This window comes from Cryptomeria japonica, chromosome 2 (assembly GCF_030272615.1).
Source record: "Cryptomeria japonica chromosome 2, Sugi_1.0, whole genome shotgun sequence".
Lineage (NCBI taxonomy): Eukaryota > Viridiplantae > Streptophyta > Pinopsida > Cupressales > Cupressaceae > Cryptomeria > Cryptomeria japonica.
In genome coordinates this window covers 678,011,235-678,033,137 of record NC_081406.1, presented here as the reverse complement: position 1 = coordinate 678,033,137, position 21,903 = coordinate 678,011,235, and the positions used below count along the sequence as shown (strand labels likewise).

Genomic DNA, 21,903 nt, shown 5'->3' with positions numbered 1-21,903 from the left:
ATCTCTTCTCCTCCTATGCATGCAGATTAATGAAGGAAATTCAAAAAGCTAATTAAGAAAACTTAAAACTAATGGCTTACAACAGACTCTTAGCTTGACACCATCCCCGACAACGACGCCAAAAATGTTGGTCCTTACAACTAGAATGGTAAATAGGTAATAAATCACAATTCAGAGATTGAATATTCTTAAATAGATAACTTTTCCTGTGGCAAAGGCTCATTTAGTTATCAACCAGGGACGTAAAATTAAAATGGGTCAGCACTGTATGTGCACCGAGTTCATATTGCAACCATCTTTTATGATTGTAGAAAAGGGAATTCTCCTCAAAGTAAACACACAAATCTTAAATGAACTAATACTTTAATCTTACAATTGGAAATTACTTTAAACAATTACTGTTAAATGATAAAGTTCTGGCGGGCAACAGAAACTACTCTATTGTTGTGGCTGCAGGAACAGGCACAGGAACTATTTCCTATGGCTGCAGGAACAGACAACTACAGAAACAACTGGTACAAAAGTATAAAACTAATTGAAACATATAAAGGATTACTGACCAAGTGGGCCCCCTTGAGTGAGTATCTAAAGAACTTCGGATTACAATTATCTAATTATCCAAAATCGCATTGATCTCTTTATTTCATCTTGATTGAAAAATACATAAATTAGTACCAAAAGACTGTGTATTACAAAATACTATGAGTGTTCTCTGCTATCCCCAAGAGGAGAGAGATCCCTTTATTTATAGGAAAATTTATAACAAACTTCTAACTGATCAATCACATTCCTACGGAATAGGTGAACATGATTTATTAACAAGAGAAGAAGTCAGCGCGGGACAATAGAACAACATCTGTCCTACAGCTGAGAAAATATATCATGACTAGTCTCCTAGATATAAGATCCACTAAGAACAGTTATAAATGTTCATAAATCAATCTGTTGAAGAACCGCTCAAGTGGTTCTGATCATTACTGCATTTCTTTGGCTGGGTTTGTGTTGCGGTTATGTATTTGATGATATTTTGAACCGCCATTTGTCCTTACATCGCCTTTGCTGACCCTGCATCATGATATTAATGCACAACAAACATGTGTATATATTAATGCTAACATGACATAATGCAAACCATGTTAATAATTGTTTTCAGATATTTGCATGGATAGATCATTACATGACATCCTTAGGTATAAGTTAAACCAGTTCAGAAACACTTAAAAGGTATCAACCTAAAAGAGTATTATAATCCAAATGTCATCTAATCATAAGACCTAGGCAGGAGTATTGTATCAAAAATCTATCAAGATAGAGCCATTATTTAGGCTCATCATCCTCCATCATATCCTCTTGCTTCCGTTGTGTTTACTCTTTCTGCCTTGTCTGGATTGATCTCTTTGAGGTCCCTCGTAACTGGTGGCTGCACCACTTAATATGACATCAAATGAGAGCATACATAGGCATGATTATTGGTCGATTCCAACAATGGTCCACTAAAGTCTACCCTAATTATATCAATATGTTTCATTACATCAATCTCTACATGGAGTGTTCTCAATATACATTTCAACATCAATTACAATGATTATATTAAATTACATTCATATTACAACTTGAAAAGAAGAAGATGAAGAAGGTCAAGTGATGAGGAAGGTGAAGAAGCTCTCCAAAGTGCTCGCGAACAAGTGCACTAGTCCCCAATGATGGCATGCAACACCACCCAACCATGTGGTGTCCATAGGTCCACCCCACCGTGCTTGTGGAGATAGTCACAAGGCCCAAATGCTAAAGCAATGCAAGCAAGGATACAAGGTCTTACACACACACCATACACAAAGCATACACATTATATACTATCAACAATATGTAATGAAACATCATGAAGGGGAGATACCAATCCATGAATTCATCAAGGATCTCTACTCCAGCTACACTCAAGGCATTAGATACTAGAGTGCAATGGAGGGAGTGTCATCATATATGCTCAAGAGGACGCAACATACAAAATCGAGCATTCTCTCATGCAGACAAGAATGACAATCGTGCAAGTCCCACCACTACATGAATGGGCATTGCCTCTTCAAACAAGTCCCAACGCTCTATGTGCGAGCATGCCTTCTCAAGACATCTATAGCCATGTGATAACACTCATGGCATGCTTGAGGAATCCATATTATCTTATTAATGTTTACCACAAGTTTATTATTATGTTATCACTTATTTACTAAACTCCCCAATCGTGATTGCCAAGCGTACCACTTGTAGGTCGAAGACACGAATGGGAGCCACTCCCTACTCTTACTCTAGGACCTAATCCTAGGCTCATGCTAAGCATCTCAATGCATATCATACAATCACATTTACAATGCCAATCTCAAAGACGATACTCACAAAACACATGTAAGCAATGCATCTTAACGTCATGTTCTCAAATGCTCAAATGGCCTTAATAACACGAAATTGGATCTGAATCAATCCTAATTCAAAAATTCTATATATAATATAATGACTCCACATAATAATATCACATTTCCAACATCAAATTCTCATTTCAAACAAATGCCCAATTTGGCTAAAAATCAATCATGAAGGTCATCCACCATTGATGGATCTCCAAAAAGCTTAAATTTCACACATGACCAATTGAAAAACTGAAAAAACCCATTGATCTATAACTACACAACATCCCAAAAATGCAATAAAAACAACATTTTATCCATCCACAAAAATTTGGGCAAAGTTTCCCCATTCCATCCATCCTTTTAAAAATTTAAACTACAAGTTAAAAAAACTCAACCAAAAGACTAAATGCAAAATGTAAAAAGGATCTAAATCCATTTATAAACCATTTGCAACAAGAATCAAACATTCAAAATAATAAACAAGAGAGAAAATCAAGAAACATACCTTTAACTTGATGAAACCTTCAAAATAAAAAAGAAAGCCAAACACACTGAGAGAAGTCATGAAATCCAGAGAGCCCAAAGAGTTTCCCCGCACAAATCTTTTGAATTCCTACCCCAAAAATTCCACACCACCAATCCTCCAATCTCAACAAATCCAATTTGCCATGTAGGGTTTTAGAGCAAAATGCAGGAGAAAAAATAAACTAAGTGTTGAAAATAAAATTCAAATACAAATTATATTCCACTTTTTGGAGTGGGAATATAAAAACAAAATTTCAATTTCAATTATAAAACCAATTAAACTCCCAAAAGACCCCAAATGCAAAATCATGTAATTCTTATTAAATTAAATACATATAAGGCATAGTTCACATTTAATTATTAAATTACCACTATAGGAGTAAAATATGATTAAAATACATATTATAATAGCAATAATTAATAACTTACTAACTATGCACATACAATCTTTACTAGTCGTTCACATTGATGCATAAGGGTAACCAAACATTACTAGAATGGTAACTAGACGTATAATCATATAAATTAAGAGAAAATCATCCAAATTAGGGACGATGGCTATGGCTAGGTAACATATTTGGTCATTGTGCTATCTCCAGTAACCATCACGAGGATATGGACACACTCACTCCTATGGAGCTAGGTGTAGTCAATGCCCTGTATCTGCATCAACCAAAACATGCAAACACCTGTGCATACATATACATATAATATAATATAAATGAAAGCATAATTAGTCATTCTCCAATCGAGGCCACACAATAATCATGGTTAGCAACATCATATCTCACTGAATCGAAATTACATAAATATAACATCATTAATTAACCACATCATAATCAATATAACCATAATTTCTTCATAATATAATCTAGACATCATCATATAACATCACATGACATCTCGTAGAATCATCATGCATATATGATCATCACTGAAACTACAAGTATAACCTATCATCCACATCAGCAGTGATATCATATGAAGAAATGAATAAAACTGTAAGCAGGATGCACCTCGTGGGTGTTAATACAAAAGAATGATATATGCACACTCATAATAACATATAAAGAGTCAATCTCGGATCAAAATAAACAAATGACAAAATGCAAATGCGGAAGATATTACAATTTGGTAATTGCAGCACCTCTAACCAAGCATCCTCTATTATCATACATTGTAGGTTAGACCTTTTTTTTATAGAAATTTTCTTAATAAATGGTACAGATTGTTCTATACATATTGTAAGTCTGAAGATTTATAAATGTTATAATTTTTTAGAATGATTTTTTTAATGAAATTTTCTTCATTTTTTTGTGAATGTGTGTATTATATTTTTTAATCAATAAATTTTTGGCACAACTATTCATCAAAAATAAATAAAACAAAAACAAACAAACAAAAGTTACTTTATATATAAATGATTTCAATATTTTAATAAATAAAATATTTTATTTTTTATTATTTATGAATAAGTGTGTTTGATTCTATGAATATATAAATATACAGAGTCACAAAAAGGAGATGGGTGAACACCAGGGCAAGTGAGGGTTCAGAGAGGCAAAAACAACAAAAAAAAAAAGCTGGTAAAAGGTGACAGCAACACCAATGGGAGGCGGAAAGGGTCTTTGTCATCTGATTTACTCCATACAACAAAAAGAGTCATCCGGTTTACTCCATACAACAAAAAAGTAGCTGGTTAAAGGTGAGAGTAACACCAATGGGAAGCTCAGAGGGTCTCCCTCGTCTGGTTTACTCCATACAACAAAAAGATAACTGGTAAAAGGCAAGAGCAACACCAATAAAAAGCTGAGAGGGTCCCCGTCATCTGATTTACTCCATACATCTTGCAGATCCAAAATGATGTCAGAAATGGACCATCCCTTATCAATTGTATCTACTTCTCCTGCAATTAAAATAATGTTAAATTTATAACTAAATTTAAATCATGTAGACACTCATCCCCATAAGCTTTCATGGACGACTGAGACAAAAAAATAAATAAAATAAATAAATCTGTACCCTCAATTCCTTCCCCCGGCCCTCTTCTTCTCCCCACCCACTTCAAAAGAGATCAATGTCTATCGATGACGGTAAAGAATAAAACTTTTAAGAAAAGGGTGAAGGGACACACTCATATAGATATGGAATACGCATCAATAGCTCAGGTATGAACAACCTAGGGCTCTTTGTCTTAAAGCTAAAGTGAATATAATTTGAAACCAGGCCCACACAGGAAAACAACATTTAAGACTTTTATAAGCAGGAACTTCCATTGCTCTATCTAATTAAAACGATTGCAAAAATAAATCAAATCAAAGCAAACGACAGAGATGAAGTATAAGCAAAGCTTTTGGTAAGGGAGACAGATCAGATGGGGATTGAGTACCAACACTGATGGCCACATACGTAATAACCTGCACAAAAAGATTATTGATTAAGAAACATGATTCATTTAAGGCACCATAATTGAGATGAAATGGTACAGGAGATGAATTTAGGCCAAGAAGTGAGACAGAGTGATAAGTAATATGCAGAGAACAAAGTTGGGATTTTGCCTGTTTTTAGGACTGTTGGGTCTCATTGCCCTGTCCACTGCCATTGCTGCTGAATTCAAGCACACCAAGGTAGGTAATTAGCGCCTTTTTCTTCAAATTATGCCCCAATTGACATTTATGGCTGTTTAGATATCACTGACCCAGAATATAATTCTCTTCTAATTGTGTGAAATTACTATGTTTGAAGGCTGATCAGGTGAAATATGAGCATGGAGAATGCACTCTTCCAAGCAGCCCTGCATTGTGGTTGGGAATCATAGCAGCAATAGCCCTTGTGGCTGCCCAATTGTCAGCCAATGCAATGGGAGGCTGTGTGTGTTGTTGTACAGAGAATGTGCACAAAATCTCTTCCAGAAATAGATCCATTGCTATTCTCTGCCTCTTCGTCTCTTGGTATGAATCAATACAATCACATTACTACTGTTTTTTCATAAGTTATTTCATTTTTTGGTTCAATTAGATATGCAACTGGGATAGCTTCAATTTGTGATAGAGGGGTTTAAAAGGCTCCATTGATGTATAATTGAAATATGAACTGATCAAACTCGAATGTATGATAACCAGTTTCAATTGGTGACTCATTCATATAGCTTCGATTATGTCAATTGGGCTTGTGGGGTTTGATTGGTCTCGACGAATTCAATTCAGTGTATTACTGAAAATTTGAAGCTAAGAGAACACCAATTTACAGTAATCAATTATGGTTGTTGAGGAATTGGGTTTGTGGGGCTCAATCAGAGTCATCTGATTCTATCCACTGTATGATTGAGACCACCTGACCTGTGCTAATTAAATGCATCTGTGGAGTAATTGGGCAGCTGGAGTTCATGTGAATTGGATTTGTGGGGCTTTTCAATTAATTCAATTGGATCTATACTCGCTTTTTCTATTTATTGGAGGATGCTTTTGCTAGGAGTAGGTATAACAACAACATACAGTAGCAGTTAAACCAGCTTTGTCTCCAACAAGGAAACACTCAAAAGCCAATCAACACATCAAACAGTTAAAACTTAAAACAAAAATGCACTTAACTAGAAAAGGAAACACCCATAAGAAAAGTACCATATATAAGAACAGGAAAGCTCATAAGAAAAGTATCATATATAAGAACAGGAAAGCTCTAAAGTGGAAAGTCTATGAACTACTAAATTATCAAAACTCATTTAATAGAAAAATAATTAGGGAAACGGGTATCCAGTCATCAGGATGAACTATGACATTGAGGGTGGGGAGTCGTATGTCTGTAAGAGGCGGCGGGGAAGTCTTGAGCGAACCCGAAGAGATATCGGAAGGAAGTTCCACCAGAAGGATGCTGCATACCTGAAGTTTTGACTTCTCATCACGGAAAATCGTTTGCACCTTGTTCACTGTAAATCGTCTCAAATGTATAACAACAAACTTCATCAATAAGAAGTCAAAACTACAGTTATATAACATCTAGCCATAGATACTATGATTCATCCCACAGTTGAATGACTTTAATTCTTGTTAATTGGGTTTATTGGGCTTTGTTAATCTCAACTTTCAGTCAGATGCATGATTGAAAGCAATCGAACCCTTACTGATATTGACTTATCTAATTACAGTCCATTCTAAACCGTACACATCATGTATGATTGTAATATTGAAAGCAGGAATGCATGTGTTCAAGAATAGATCAATGAGACTGTAAAAGACAAACGAAGTACAGTGTTCCTGGTAACATATTCATAAAACAAAGTTAAAATCGGAAAAAACAACACGGACAAGACAATTTGCCCTATATATGTTTTCAACATTTCTAACATGTACTTCCTTTGAAAAATTATCTACATTGTTAGAATAGACTAAGATGTTTCAGTATTTTTGGTTGATGGGATTTTATTGAACATATTAACTATATTAACTTTATTGATTGTTTGTACATCAGCAGGATTGATTTGCAGAAGTCAGTTTGATTGGGCAGGCTGTCCCACAAATTATGTTTAGTCTCGTGGGCATTGAAATTATCTTCTTCTTCTTTCAGTATTTTTGATTGACGGGATTTAATTGAACAGGTTAACTTTTGGATTTGCACTTTTTCTACTGGTGGCTGGGGCAGGCATGAATGAGAGCCAGCCATACAAAAGACAGTGGATGGATAAGGAGTGTTATGTTGTTAAAACTGGAATTTTTGCTGCTGCAGGAGCCTTGTCTCTGTTCACAGTAATGCTTTCCATGGTTTTTTACTTGGCTATAACTACAAACAAGGTGGAAGATGAGAGAGTTGAGAATGCTAATGGTGGACCCCATGAACACATAGCAGCAGTTGATGTCGATGGTACTAAGGAGCTACCCTCCAAGTAGTGGGAAGTGTTCAATTTTTACTTGGCTATAACTACAAACAAGGTGGAAGATGTGAGAGTTGAGAATGTTAATAATGGATCCCATGAACATATCCGAGTTGATGTGGGTTATCCTAATGGTACTAAGGAGCTACACTCCAAGTAATAGGAAGTGTTCGAACCACTCAAGTAGAAGCACATTTTTTTAATATAGTATAAGTATTGATGATATTACCTAATAATTGGGGGCTTTCATTTTATTTTTCTTATTGGCCAACATAGATTTTATATGTTAATTTGTTAGTTGAAAAACTATCATGCTACGATGGGAAGCATTTTCCTATGATGTATTTTTCTTATTTTGTTTTTCCTAATTGGAAAAAAATAAAATTATATCATTTTTAATGATATTTGAAATATATTAAACTTTAGTTAGACTTCAATTTGTTAATAAATATAATTTTTTATTATAATATTAAAAATAATATACCTTTCCTTTTTCTTTTTCTTTTTGGATTCAAGTTGATGGGGCCGTCTTTTATGTGATGGTTAATAGACAAGTGACACATTATAGTATGAAAGTTGGCAAATAACTATAACATTATCTAATTTCACTCTCACTTTTTAAAGGATTGCTCATGATTCTCAATTATCTATTTACTCTCCCATGCCATTTATACAATCATATGACTAATCCAAGTCAATTCTATAAATTATAGATCTGACAGTTCTAAATTTTTAATTTTCAGATTTTAAAATTGGACCTTTGCTAACTTCTCCTTATTAATCGTTATAAGCCAACTAAAGCATGAAACTCCTTAAAGGTGTTCCTAAGCATAACTAGTCAACAATTGTAGGTCACATATATTAAGTTGAGCATATCATTGGGGTCTAATGAAAGAACTTTAGATCTATGAGCTAGGTTAAAATATATGCACATGGTAGTTCTATAGTCATAAAAGCGAACTAGATTAATAAACAATCATTTTCTTAGCTCCAAAAGATTCCTTTAACATGCCTTTATCTTTTGATGCATTGGCTTGAGCCATTTGACAACATATGACACGACAAGATTGACATCAAACCTAGAGCTAAGTGTATTTATTTTATTTATTTGAATTATGTGTTTATTTGTCTTGGTATTTGTTATGCACCGATTTAGTTCAATTAATTTACCTTCAAATTTTTAATGCAGATGCCATATTTTCCACAATTTTTTTGGCAAATTTTAACTATCTTACAACCCCTATGGTTTTTTCCTTCTACATTAGGGCTTTAATCTAATTATTTGTATCATCTATATGTTGTCTCAAGTCTAGTTAGGGTTTGGTTGCCCATATATATGCAACATTCATGACAACATGTAAAGAGATTAAAATGATATTAACTCGTCTATTCTAAATCAAACCATATCTCAAATTGAGCTAAAGAGAGTTCAAACGAAATAAAATGCATTACAAATATTACAAATCCGAAACCCATGTTGAAGTTGATTGTTTTAGATGTGATGAATGTGGTTCCTTAAGGACTCATGCAATATTTTTGTAGCATCTACCTATCAAGCTCTAAACATTAAATTTTTTAATGAAAGTTTGGGTTGAATTTATAGATGTTTAGTTGAGGATGTGAATAGTGAGAATTTGATCTTGAATGCACGATGGAGATTGATTGAGATGAGTGGAGAATCTTCACAAAATAAAAACAGTTAAGAAAGAGTTGTGATGGCTCCTTAGTGGGCTCTAAACTAGTGAGGGTAATTAATCATTTTATTTATTTACTTTAACCAATTAGATATACATGAGTTAAAAATAGAAGAGAATCGTGGATGGATTATGACAAAATACGAGTGGATTATAAATTTTATTATTATGTATGGAGAAATATGTGAAAATGGATTTATTTATTTATTTTAGAATAAATGAGTGAGTATTAGCCTAATAAAATAAAGAATGTACATTATTTAATTAATTTATGGTGGCAAATGAAAAGGATAATTAGTATGGAAGGGGATAAATGTTGACATGGTATTAAGATCTAATATTACATGTAAAATTAGTAGGTGATGAGAATCAAGTGTCTAGATTTCCCCCTCTTTTAAATAGCATTGCAAATTAATGATCTTCGAAAGAAAATAGATACAAGCACTTAGTGGGATGAGATAACATTCCCTAAGCCTTGAGATTTTTAATTTTAGGATTGATCTAGTTTAGGGATGATCTCTTTAGAGGATAGAAAGGTTTAAAGAACATGAGTAGGCTCTCAAAATTAATGAAGTGAGATTTGATGGTTAGGGATGAGTGACAAATATAGATGGGTTTTGTTGTTGATGACATCTAGGTAGAGGGATTAGTGATAATGTATAGGGTTAGTTAAAGAAAGGACGTTATGATGAAAAAAATAGTGATGAATGAAAGGGAGATGTACATAAAAGATGAATTATCAATGATAATAACATGTACAAATAAATGTGATACATGAAATGGTTATTTTATTTTTTGGTGGTTATTAAATACACCTACATCGCCTCTCCATCTTTTCTCTCTCTGTAGTACACTTTTCTACTAGCAATTGAGAGCCTCATAATATGACCAATGAAGTCCTTGTTAATGCTACAATCCAAGCCATGAATAGCCACCTTCCTATTTTTTCAAGCCTTGGAAAAAACTTTGGAAACCTCAAGGTCATGGCCATGCGAGCATTCCATAAATGAGGTTAACCCAGCTTCCATCAAAATATTCCATACCTTGGGGCTATGACATACCCCCTCACAATTAGGTAGCTTAACCATGCTTATCTCACCTCACATTTTTTTATCACTATTATTTCTTCTATTCATAGTTACCTTCAAATATCTATTAATATTCTCTTTCATATGCTTAGTAGTCTCCTCACAATGATAACTTAGCTATAAATAACACAAGAACCCTCATATTAACCAACTATAAGTTGTTATGAATAACCATTAAATCCCCCATCTTGGCATAATTACTCATAGGATGAAATTCACCTCTTACCATAATATCATTATCTTGACATGACTTTTCAAGCATGGGAAGGGAAGATAAATATTTCCAAATCTGCTTTTGATCAAGAGTGACATCAATGTTAATGAGGGAGTTGGCCAAATAATTGCCCTTGTATAACATGTGTTGAAAGGTGCTACCAACAAATCCTTGTGTGATTTTGATGGAGTCATTTATAAGATCATCAATCATCCACAAAGGCCTTTGAATCCCCCTTAGACATTGAATTTTATTCAATGGGTCCCCTTCAATATGATATTATTAATGTTGTGTCGTTAGAAATCAATTTACCAATTTATAAGATCAATTTTTTTAAAAATCAATTTATAAGGGTCTTTTGTGATGTTGAATTCTTCAAAATTGTAAAATTTTGATCTAATACATTGGTTTTCTCATGTGATCACAAAACAAATATTATTGAGTGAATATATAACCTATCTATGGATCTAAACAAGTGTATGTGTGTGCGCATTTAATTTGTGTTGATCTGTCTATTAAAATTGTGTGTGTGCACACACATCTAATTTGTGTTGATCTATCTATTAAAATTATGTTCACTTCAATGTATTCAACCTATGTTTTAAAGTGTTAGTGTCTATAGACATGGTCAAAGAGATTGTTCTAGCAAAGAGGATTACCCCATGGTCAAACACTACTACTAAGTCAAAAATACAAAACTAAAGATAAAAACAATAGATATAGATGCTAGGATGCCTAGGAATGATATATTTATATGATGCAATGTTGATTCTCTTATTATGATCTCTATGTGATGATGCAATATGGAAGGAAGGGCTCTCAGATGCATTTAAAATGATTTAGAGTTTTTTAAGTATAACAACCTAGCACACAAGTTAATATTTTTTTGTATTTTAGTCATCTCATAAAGGATAGTTGGAGTAAATCAATGAGAGCCCAAATTTAAATTTATATTTTAATATTTTTGGGGTCATTTTTACATCTGTGAAATTTAACTAGTTCAATTTTACAACTAAAGATTTGGCCTAAGTATATGAGTGAATTTAGTGGAGATTGAAACTAAATTCTTAGAGCTGTGAATAGATAAAATCAAGTAAAGATTAGGTTATTTGCTAACTTCCACACTACTATATGCCACTTGGAGACTAATCATTTCTTTAAGAACAAACAATTCAAAGTGGCTATAAAAGAAAGGGGGGTAATTCATGGTAGACATTTTCACCATTACAATATCATATATTATTTTAATTGTCACATGATAATGTAACTATTGAACCTTCATATCATATTTATCATTCTAAGGACAATCAAGCTAAACTAGGTCCAAATTTAAGGGAAACTGTATAATACATTTTTCATTGCAATATCATATGTTATTTTAGTTATCACATTATAATGCAATGTAACTATTCTAACTTCATTTCATATTTCTGATTATATCAAACTTGCACATATGTTTTTAAGGGGAAATAACCTCTCTCCATGCTTAATATCGACCAATATAATCAAATGCATACAACTCAATATAAATCACCTTAGATTAATTAGTAATTAGTTGTGGGAGATAAGTAAACTACTAAGTGCTAAGATAGGAAATTAAATGCAATTTCTACTTAAATTTAGGAAGATGAATTAGAAATATCATGAATGCATTGAATTTCACCTATCTTGGAAATAAAAATGGTTCTTATCTATCTATTGGATCTTGTTACCATGGGCATAGGTCTATCTTTCAGCCCACATATCTAATGTAGTTAAATATGCTTTCTTTTCATTTTATTTTCTTGACTCTCTTCCCTATGCTAATTGTCAAGGATGGGTGGTATTGAGGAGGTTGAGTAAAGTTCTCCTAGTTCAACACTCTTGAAATATTCATTTTATGGTCATGGAGATTCTTGATGACAACAATCTATAGTCATGCAAGTTCTCTAGAATGAGGATGTAGATCTAGATTTGTTTTTAAATATTCCAAATTGAAATATTCATATAGTGAATGCTCCTTAAATGATAATGATTTCTCAATGTTTTTTTGGTTATGAGAGGATATGCAAATGAACTTAATTAAATACCTTTAAATATAAGGAAATGGACATAAGTGATGCCATTTGTTTACCAAGTCAATGTAAGGTGGAAAATAAGAAACATATACTCAATTTTAATTTTAAAATTTTAGGGGTTAGATCTATACGTGCTCGCAAGATTGAGATTAATATAGGACATGGGAAGGGGAAAATCAAGGTAGAGAATATATGTCTAGATGTGGGTAGCAATAATGAACATAATAATGTCATATATGTATATGTATATGTATATGTATATATGTATATCTATATGTGTGTATATATGTTTAGATATGTGTGTGTGTGTGTGTACACACACATACATAAGATGTAGTAAAATATAGAGAATGTGTAAATGTATGAGAAAAAAATGTAGAAGAATCAAATGAACTTTATATAAGAACATGAGATTTCTCAATATATGTTAGATTTTTATATCAAAATGAACCAAAAAACTAAATAGAATTAACATAGATGTGCAAATTACACCATTACATGGATAAATAACTAAATAATATTAGAAAATATAAAATCATGTAAAAAATGTTTCTTTAAGATTTTAATAATATGGGCAACTTTTTTTGTTATTTACAATAAAAAGAAACTTTTAAAGTGAAGAAAGAAGACATATTGTCTTCTTTGGAGAGAAAATATAAGAGCGTCTTCTTTATTCTAAGATAATTCAAGATTACAATTGATATTAGAACTCATTTATTCTAAAATTTGCAATACAAATTTTAAAATAAATATTTTAGGCGTTGACTTTACATATATGATTAAAGCATCATGAAATATAAAAATACTTAACTATGAAATATACAAGTACCTAGTAATTTATCAATTATATAATATACAAACATTCAACAACAACAAAATTATAATATATAAACTTATCTTTAACAAATTATTAGTTTTTTAATAATAATTAACATGTATAATAATTAAAATGAAATTTAAGTGAACTTTTAAATAATGTGAACAAGAATTAATATGACACTAATAAAAAAATATATTGAGTTTGACCAATAAAATATTAAATACATATTATCTAGTATTATAAATTTCATTTTAATTAAATATAATAATAAAAAATAAATTCATTTTAATTCTATTCTTTATTTGCATCTATTGCTAAACCTAATATTCTAGCGCCATGAGAACTAATAAGATCTCTGCACCAATCAATGCCACCTGTCACCATAATGTACATTAACAACACTCACTAAATGGCCTCAGAACAGATACATGTGGTTGGTATTTGGTAAACTCTTCCTATTCATTTTTTAAACAAACGTCTCTGTTTTTGTTTCAAGATTCCAGTTTGAAATACCAATCAAATTTTCTTCGCTGGTTTTTTGAGCCGCTCCTTTGACCGTTTCATACATTTCTAGGTGACAAATGTTGGCATGCGTGTTTTAAGGGCATGACTTGATCACATCATGCTCATTCTTCTTTGCAATCCACTTGGCTTCATCTTATTCAGCTCGCCTCATCAGTTACTATAGATGCGCCAATAATGGATTCCTATTATATATATGTTTATTATCACTCCTTGCATGGTGGTGATGTAGATAAGAGAAGAGGCAGAGTCAAAAAGCTTCTGCAATGAAATAGGCGGAAAATTACGGTGCTTAAGATGTGGGTAATAGATTAGAGATACCCATATGACTGTACAGAATAGTGGAAAGGAAATGAAGAACATAATTGGATGGTGTGAATGAATTGGCAGGGGAAAAGAAGAAAAGAATTGGATGGTGTGAATGAATTGGCAGGGGAAAAGAAGAAAAGAATTGGATGGTGTGAAGGGAGTTATGGCAGTGGAGAAGATGGTGGTGGTGGTGGAGGAGGTGGAGGCATCCAAAACAGCTCTGGTTTGGGCACTGCAGAATGTTGTCAGGAGTGGCGATGTCATCACACTTTTGCATGTATCCCCCTCCTCTGAAACAACTCCAGGTCCATGTTTTCCTTATGATATGGCAATTGATTTTAAGTTTAACATTTGGGTGACTGAGAAACTTGGTATGATTTTTCCAATTAGGGTTCTTTAGTTTACTTGCAAGGTTTGGGTTTCTGTTTTTGTTTATTTCTTTAGTTTTAGTTTATCAGCTCATGATGGTGTGTTTGTTGATTAAGACATTAGGTCATTATGATGTGTTGGGTGATCAAGAAATTAGCTCATTATGGTGCATGGTGTATTGGGTGATGAAGAATTTAGCTCCAATGGTGGTTTTAGATGATTGAGAATTTAGCCCAGAATGGTGTACAGTGTGATCAAGAAATTAACTCAATATGCTGTACAAGGTATCCTTAAAAAAATTAAATATATTGCGTGATTGAGAAATTAGCTCGATATGGTATATTGGATGAGAAGGTAATTAACACGTTAAGGAGAATTGGGGAATAAACTCACTTTTTCGTCATGGAGTATTGGGTGGTCAAGAAAATTGTCATGACTTAACCAATTTGGGTACCAGTAAGCTTGGGCTTTCTATTTTGACTTGTTTTCTTTCTGATTAAGACATTAGTGATTATATTTCCATTCTATGGGCAAGCAGGAATGTTCTTACCTTGTATAGGCCACGGTGGTAAAATTACATATCAGAATACAATCCAGGATACAGATTGTGCGTTGGTTTCATCTAATAAATTGCCCCTCCCTCATTTATTCCCGATTGGCAGCTTGGAAATATGTCCCTTGTTGTTTCTTTAGAGCCTTTCTCTGATCTGTTTTTGATCTGTTCCTGTTTTGATGTTCTAGGCAGTCCCATTGCTATGTTTCTTATTGGCAACTTGGAAATATATTCCTTTACGCCATTGTTTTTTAAGAGGTTTATCTAGCTCTGTTTTTGTTTCATCTCAGTTGCGATACAGGAGGTGGTCCCAAGGAAAATATGTACCTAATTGACAGCTTAGGAATATGTTCCTTAACGTTGGTGTTTCTTCAAAGGTTTTCCCTACCGTTCTCATTCATATCCTTATTTGTTATATAGATTATTATAGCATATCCTTTCTATCACTTATTTCTTTATACCTAATACATTCTAGTATAATTAATTGTCTAATTCTAAATTTTGTTGTTTTATCCCTTCGTCCTCTTTTTAATCCCTCATTTTGTGGTCATCCTATCATCCCTCCAACCCTACCTCCTTTGAAGTGGGAAGTCTGTGATTCAAATTCATAACTTTTCTCTTCCTGATGATTGATCTCTGAGTCTGATCTGAAATGTCTTAACTCTGAAGTGATGGAGAACACATGCAGTTGAATCCAAAAGCACTCTTACCTGTTATTTTCAGACTTTTTATTTTCTCTAGTAGCATAGGACATTATTTTGTTAGTGGAAATTAATATCTAAATAAAATCCAGATTTCTTCGTGCTCTTTTTGGATTTGATTGTGAATATTATGGACTGCGGAAAACTGATGTCAAAAATCAAGATTTGTCTTTTCTTTTTCAGATTATGTATTTTTTAGAGTAGCATATGACATTATTTAGCAAGTGGAAATTAATATCTAAATAAAATTAGATTTGTGTGTGTTTTCTTATTCAAATTTGTATGTTTTCACCTGAACTGGTCATCGCTTGGTGGCGCAGCAATCTAGCTTTGTGCAAATTTTCACTTCGGTGTAGTAAAGTGTCAGAGCTTAATCATATTCTGGTTCTAAATGTCTGCTCTTAGTGTTTACTGTGAGGTATACCCTGTTACTATTGTCGGGGTATTGATGGCGACCCTAGGGGAATTGAACTTCTCAACCATCTAGGTGATCACAAGAACAATTCAATACTACCCATGAGTCTGGAGCTTTCAAGACAGTGTCGTATCTGCTAAGCTGTTTGAAATTGCTTTAGCATAGACTTCCTTGGAGATTTCTGCTCAAGTCCCCAGCAATTGGAAATTATTGGAGTCTTTTCCTCCTCCAATTTTGACAAGAAAAGCAAAATCAAATAAACATTTTACTAAACCTGGAACATAATTTTGACTATATAGTAATTAGTACATCAAATCAATATATCTTCCTATTCTTGATGATATTTGTCTAAGAAGGCTTGACATGTTGAAGGGGAGACGGTGGAAGAGAAAAATAGTTCTAAAATGAGAAATCGTTAAATATGTTGACTGCAATCTAACAAATGAATCTTTCATATTATACAGAAGACTATAATTAGAAGGTGACCCACAAAATCTGTACATAAAAATCATTTTTTACTTGAAAAAATTGATAATTAAAAGATCATGGAAAGGCAAAGAGGGAAAATTTTCTCACAATTAGAAAGCAAGAGATAATATACAATGATTTTCTACATGACAAAAATGTCTAAACAAGGTGTCCCTATAGATATCAGAGGATGAAATGAATCGATCAGAACAAAAACTGAAACCATACTCAAACATAGAATATGATTTTCTTCGATTGGATAAAGAATAAGGCAAGGGCCTATCAAAACAACTGAAAAATGGATATCAGAAAAAATCCACAGATCCAGAATTAAACAGAAATGCTTAATTTGTTTTAAAAGCAATGAACTGAAGTAAAGGAAAATAAACAAAGATGCAATTGCAATGTAAAGGAAACTCCATTGAAAATGAGAGCTATTTTTAAAAAGATAGATCTCTGAGAAGAGATGTGAACCTACAATATTCTATTTTTACATTCAGATGGTACTCCTTTGATAGCTTTACATAGTAGAAAATGAAAGATCAAAATAAGAGTGTCAGATTCTCTTCTATGTGACAAGTAATCACCCAGGGAAGTGAAGAATACCTGTCGCAACATGGAACTCATTGAAACATAAAATTATGGTTTGGAAAAGCAAAATCTGCAATTTGGGATTTTGGGGGCAGACATACCTTTAGAGCAAATCCTAAGTTTTTCAGCCTTATATTATGGTTTCAAATTCTAAGCAATTGTGAGGAAACTATTTCCCCTGCTGGGGCCATATTAGTATTTTATGGTTTCTTTTTTAAATTCTCTATGGAACTAACACTCAGATAACCTCATTAACAATCTTTCTATGCTACAATAGGTGGACTGGATAATCAAGGCCACTAAACTAACTCAGGAGGCAGGAATAGGTTCGTTAGAAAACTTATCTCTTATGTGAAAACATGTTGTTTTGAAAATGATGGATTGCAGATAAATATTAGAAGCACCAAGAAGATGTAACTTTTATTTTAATAATCGAAGGAATGTGAAGTCTACTTAATTTCTACTCAATAAGCTTGTTTTGTTGAATACCTTTAACTTAGATGAAGAATATGGATTTTCCTTCGTAAGTCTTTTAAAGGCTCTTTTTTTTGCTTACAGTGTTTTGACTCAATTATAGTTTTTATGTGATCAGGTCACAAGAAAATGAGAAATTTCAACATGAAGAAATCAAATCAGAGGCTATCTCGACTGAAGGGCTTTCATTTAGCTCTTTCTTTTAAAGATCTCTGTGACCGGGTACCAGATGTAAGGAATTAAAGACCTGCTTCACACTTGTAAACTCGACTGTCGATATTAATGTTGTATCTGAATTTGCACTAGCTTCTCAATGCTAATGTATTCCCTTTCTGGTTAAGTAAAGCCACATATTTTAATGTAAGGAAGTTGGTTTATTAAGTTTTATTGGGCATCCAATTCCTTCCGTGCATCATACTTCTGCAGACACCTTTTGTATTTTATAATTTATTGTGTTGCTGTATCTTCTTTTTCTCAGAAAAGTTTGTATACCCGAACTGATTGTTATTTCATTCAAGCACATTCAATCTGCAGTTGATGATCCTTTAGATCACTAGAGCATTAAGTCTGTGGGAACTACAAAACCTTCAGACGCACTTAGCCACATCCATGCACCTATGGAGTTTTCCTGTCTTTTGCTTGCTTCCACCATCCTTTGAGGCAGGATACTAGAGAGACCTTTTGTGTTACTATACATTCCCATCCTCGTGCAGGGTTTTTCAATGAGGTGAGGCAGGATACTAGAGAGACCTTTTGTGTTACTATACTTTCCCATCCTCGAGCAGGGTTTTTCAATGAGGTGAGGCAGGATACTAGAGAGACCTTTTGTGTTACTATACTTTCCCATCCTCGAGCAAGGTTTTTCAATGAGGCAAGGCAGGGAAAACTGGAAGAGAGGGTAGTGCACTTAAGCAATTGTAATTTCTTAATGCTTGTGTGCCTATAGTTTTTTCATGTTATATTTTAGCAAGGCTGTCATAATCATGTGTCGGATGTCAATCAAGAAGCTCCACAAGGCTTGAACCAATCTGTTATTTTGAAGAGCATTGTTGTAAGAATAGATTTTGCAGGGTAAATATTAATAAATGGTTCCTTTGACAACCATCTATATTGTAACAGTATTTTGTAATTGATAAAGTTCTGTTTATTGGAGGTTTCCTGATGTTTATTTGCATGGATTCCTTTGTTATAGAATTATCATACCAATTTGAAAACGAATGTACATAATTTTTCTCACAGGTAAAAGTGGATATAGTCGTGACAGAGGGTGAGGAAGGGCCAACAATACTCTCTTTGGTGAAGAAAATTGGAGCATCTGCACTTATCTTGGGTCTGCATAATCAGAGTTTCTTTTGCAGGTTAGTTGCTCTAAAGTATTAACTTGATTCCATAGTAAATTTAGAAATGATTTTCTAGCAGCTCTGAATTTTTAGTGGATTAGCACTTTCTTTCCTATTATTCTTTGCCTAATTTTTCATTATACCTGGTTGTATAATTCTTCCTTTTTTTTTTTCATTTCTAGAGTTTTTGGAAGAAAGGTTACATCAGATTATTGCATCGAGAATGCAGATTGTCGGGTTCTTGCAGTTAAGCATAACAAAACTGCAGGAAAACATTATTTTAAGCAGGATAGAATGGCCTCTGAAATTCAAATTTTGCAGTATAGGTAAGGATTTGGAGGGATGGATTTAAAATTGAGAATTCTCTCCATCTAAAAGCTTCTTGTATCATTGCTTCTAATTGAGATAAATATCTTCAAACCAAAAGGTTTAAAGTTTGGTGAATTTTATTTTATTAATCAGAATTTCAAAAGCTCTGATTTATAAAGATATCATGCTGATCCTTTCTTCTCCAGTCTCACAGAGCTTGCACATTACTGGAGTGACTAACAAAACTGCTGAAATTTCCCTCAACATCCTTTGGACAACCAAGGAGCCTCAGTCACATTTTTTATTTAGCCTGAAAAAGCTGGATTTCATAGAATTAAATTTAAATTTCACAACATGACAAATTCTTCCCTGCCTATTTAGAAAGTTTCATATGTGCATGATTGCAAATGCAAGGCTGATAAATTCTCTGTTTCAAGTGGAAAATTTTACAAACCCTTGACCTGATTATCCTATATCTGCACTTTCATTTTTCCTGTGGTGGAGTAATGCCAGGCAAATGGTCCTTGATGAAAGTTATTCTGCTATGCATATCATATCAGTGAGGGAGGTTGCTAAAGGGGGCATTCTGTTTAAAGACTTATTCCATCGAGGGCATGGTTGGTTTTCTACTTAACTCGGTTATCCTGCTTACAAGATCTAGATCTCTCAACGTACCATGCATTATTGTACTATAAATTCTTTCAGTTCAAATTAAAAAATCTTCAGCACTCACAAAATGTGAAATCCTTTTATTGCAGACATTTTGTGAAGGCTCAAGAACATGTTACCTCAATATCTTCGACTTTGTATTTTCATGCATATGAATGATTGGTCTAAAATGAAACTTTTTCTATGACATGTTATGCAGTCCAAATAGACATGTATTTAGAATCCATTAAAGGGCAAGTGTTCTAACTGAAATTCACATAAATTATATGGAATTTCATTAAAATAAAAGCAACAATAATTTGTACATGAAAAAGAAAAAATAGCAAGGATCCACAACATAAATTCTTCTGCTGAATCCTAAAGCAATCGAACTAAGAACTAGAAGTGCTCATGATTATATAGCAAGATCATAGTTGGTACTGGAAGAGCAATAAAAAGATGTAGTTCTAAATTTTCCAAGTTCTGTCCATTTTAGTTTCTAAAACTAAATTAAGTAACAATGTTGTAAAGAAGAACAGAGCCTAAATGTAATATCCACTTGAAGAGCCCTAAGCATCAGATATGAGTACAATCTAGAACATTCAATTTGATCTGATTCAACTTACAAGTCTGCAATTAATCTGTTAAATAACTTATATTTTACTGATTCTCTTTTGTTTTGCCTTGATCTTAGTTTCCTAGAGCATAAGCTGGCTGAAGTTGGTAAAGCATCTGTATTTTGCCTTGATAGCAGAAAGAGAATCATTTTCATTAATTGTTTTCACCAATAAGACCATCTTTGATGTGAAAGTGGACCTGTCTTTGTTTTAGACTCCATGGCAAAGTGATCATGGCTAAGTGGACATTTTTGTTGCAGGTCTAAAAACAGGTCTTAGATGACACCAAAATCTAAATATTATTGCCTATTTGGATTCCTCTCAAAAGTTTATGCAATTTCAAAACAAACAGCACCTCATTTTGAGTTTGTATGCAAAATATTATGGCTTCTAGTTGGAAGAGGAATGGTTAAAACTTAAAACTATTAGAGTGCAGTTGTTTCATCACTGCAGTGTTTAGTTTTGAAATTACTTTATGTTGCATTTTCTCTCTGCTACAAGGAAATGTACCATTGTGTTCAAAGTTCTTTTCTTTTAACTTTTGACAACTTTTGAATTTCAATTTGGGCTTGTGAGGCTACTTATGCATTTGCAAATGCATCATAAATATCAATTTGAAAAATTTGAAGAGATGATGAGGAGAATTGTAATGCTCTTTTCTTTTCATTCGCAACTTTGAGAGGTGTGATTGGCAACTCAATTTCACTTTTTCCTTTGATTTTTGGTTGTGACTCAGGTTATTTCTTTTCTTGGTGTGTTTGGACCACCCACATGTTTTGAGAAGAGATTCTTCAACATGTTAATTGTAGGTGTTTTCTGCATTGAGATGCATGTATGTCATTGTGTCAAGTTCCTTGCAAGGACTTGACGTATTTTGTAATGGTGGTATTTCTTAACATTAAATCATTACATATATATTT

The 21,903-nt window shown here is 33.1% G+C and overlaps 2 protein-coding genes and 1 long non-coding RNA gene across 5 annotated transcripts; 2 read left to right on the top strand and 1 right to left on the bottom strand.

Moving 5' to 3' along the window:
* Window positions 1–614: 614 nt before the first annotated feature.
* Window positions 615–5,324, bottom strand: LOC131036859 (uncharacterized). Its single transcript, XR_009104152.2, has 2 exons — window positions 4,950–5,324; window positions 615–4,833 (listed from the first exon to the last, which is right to left on the bottom strand). It is a non-coding gene; the product is annotated as an uncharacterized LOC131036859 (long non-coding RNA).
* Window positions 5,325–5,342: 18 nt separating this feature from the next.
* On the top strand, window positions 5,343–8,219 carry LOC131036858 (protein MODIFYING WALL LIGNIN-1). The gene is made up of 3 exons (XM_057968854.2): window positions 5,343–5,554; window positions 5,673–5,878; window positions 7,522–8,219. Exons 1-3 carry the CDS (start codon window positions 5,459–5,461, stop codon window positions 7,808–7,810), a joined length of 591 nt encoding a protein of 196 aa, XP_057824837.2. The 5' UTR covers window positions 5,343–5,458; the 3' UTR covers window positions 7,811–8,219.
* Window positions 8,220–14,141: 5,922 nt separating this feature from the next.
* Window positions 14,142–21,571, top strand: LOC131036857 (uncharacterized). 3 transcript variants are annotated; one of them, XM_057968852.2, is made up of 5 exons: window positions 14,146–14,803; window positions 18,188–18,300; window positions 19,309–19,427; window positions 19,592–19,735; window positions 21,244–21,571. In XM_057968852.2, the coding sequence occupies exons 1-5, from the start codon at window positions 14,611–14,613 to the stop codon at window positions 21,260–21,262; spliced, it is 588 nt and encodes a 195-aa protein (XP_057824835.1). In that variant the 5' UTR covers window positions 14,146–14,610; the 3' UTR covers window positions 21,263–21,571. The 3 variants fall into 3 exon arrangements, with proteins under 3 accessions (XP_057824836.1, XP_057824835.1, XP_057824834.1); XM_057968851.2 differs by lacking the exon at window positions 21,244–21,571 and adding an exon at window positions 19,925–20,083 and having other exon boundaries at window positions 14,148–14,803; XM_057968853.2 differs by lacking the exons at window positions 19,592–19,735; window positions 21,244–21,571 and adding an exon at window positions 21,061–21,220 and having other exon boundaries at window positions 14,142–14,803.
* The last annotated feature ends 332 nt before the right edge of the window (window positions 21,572–21,903 follow it).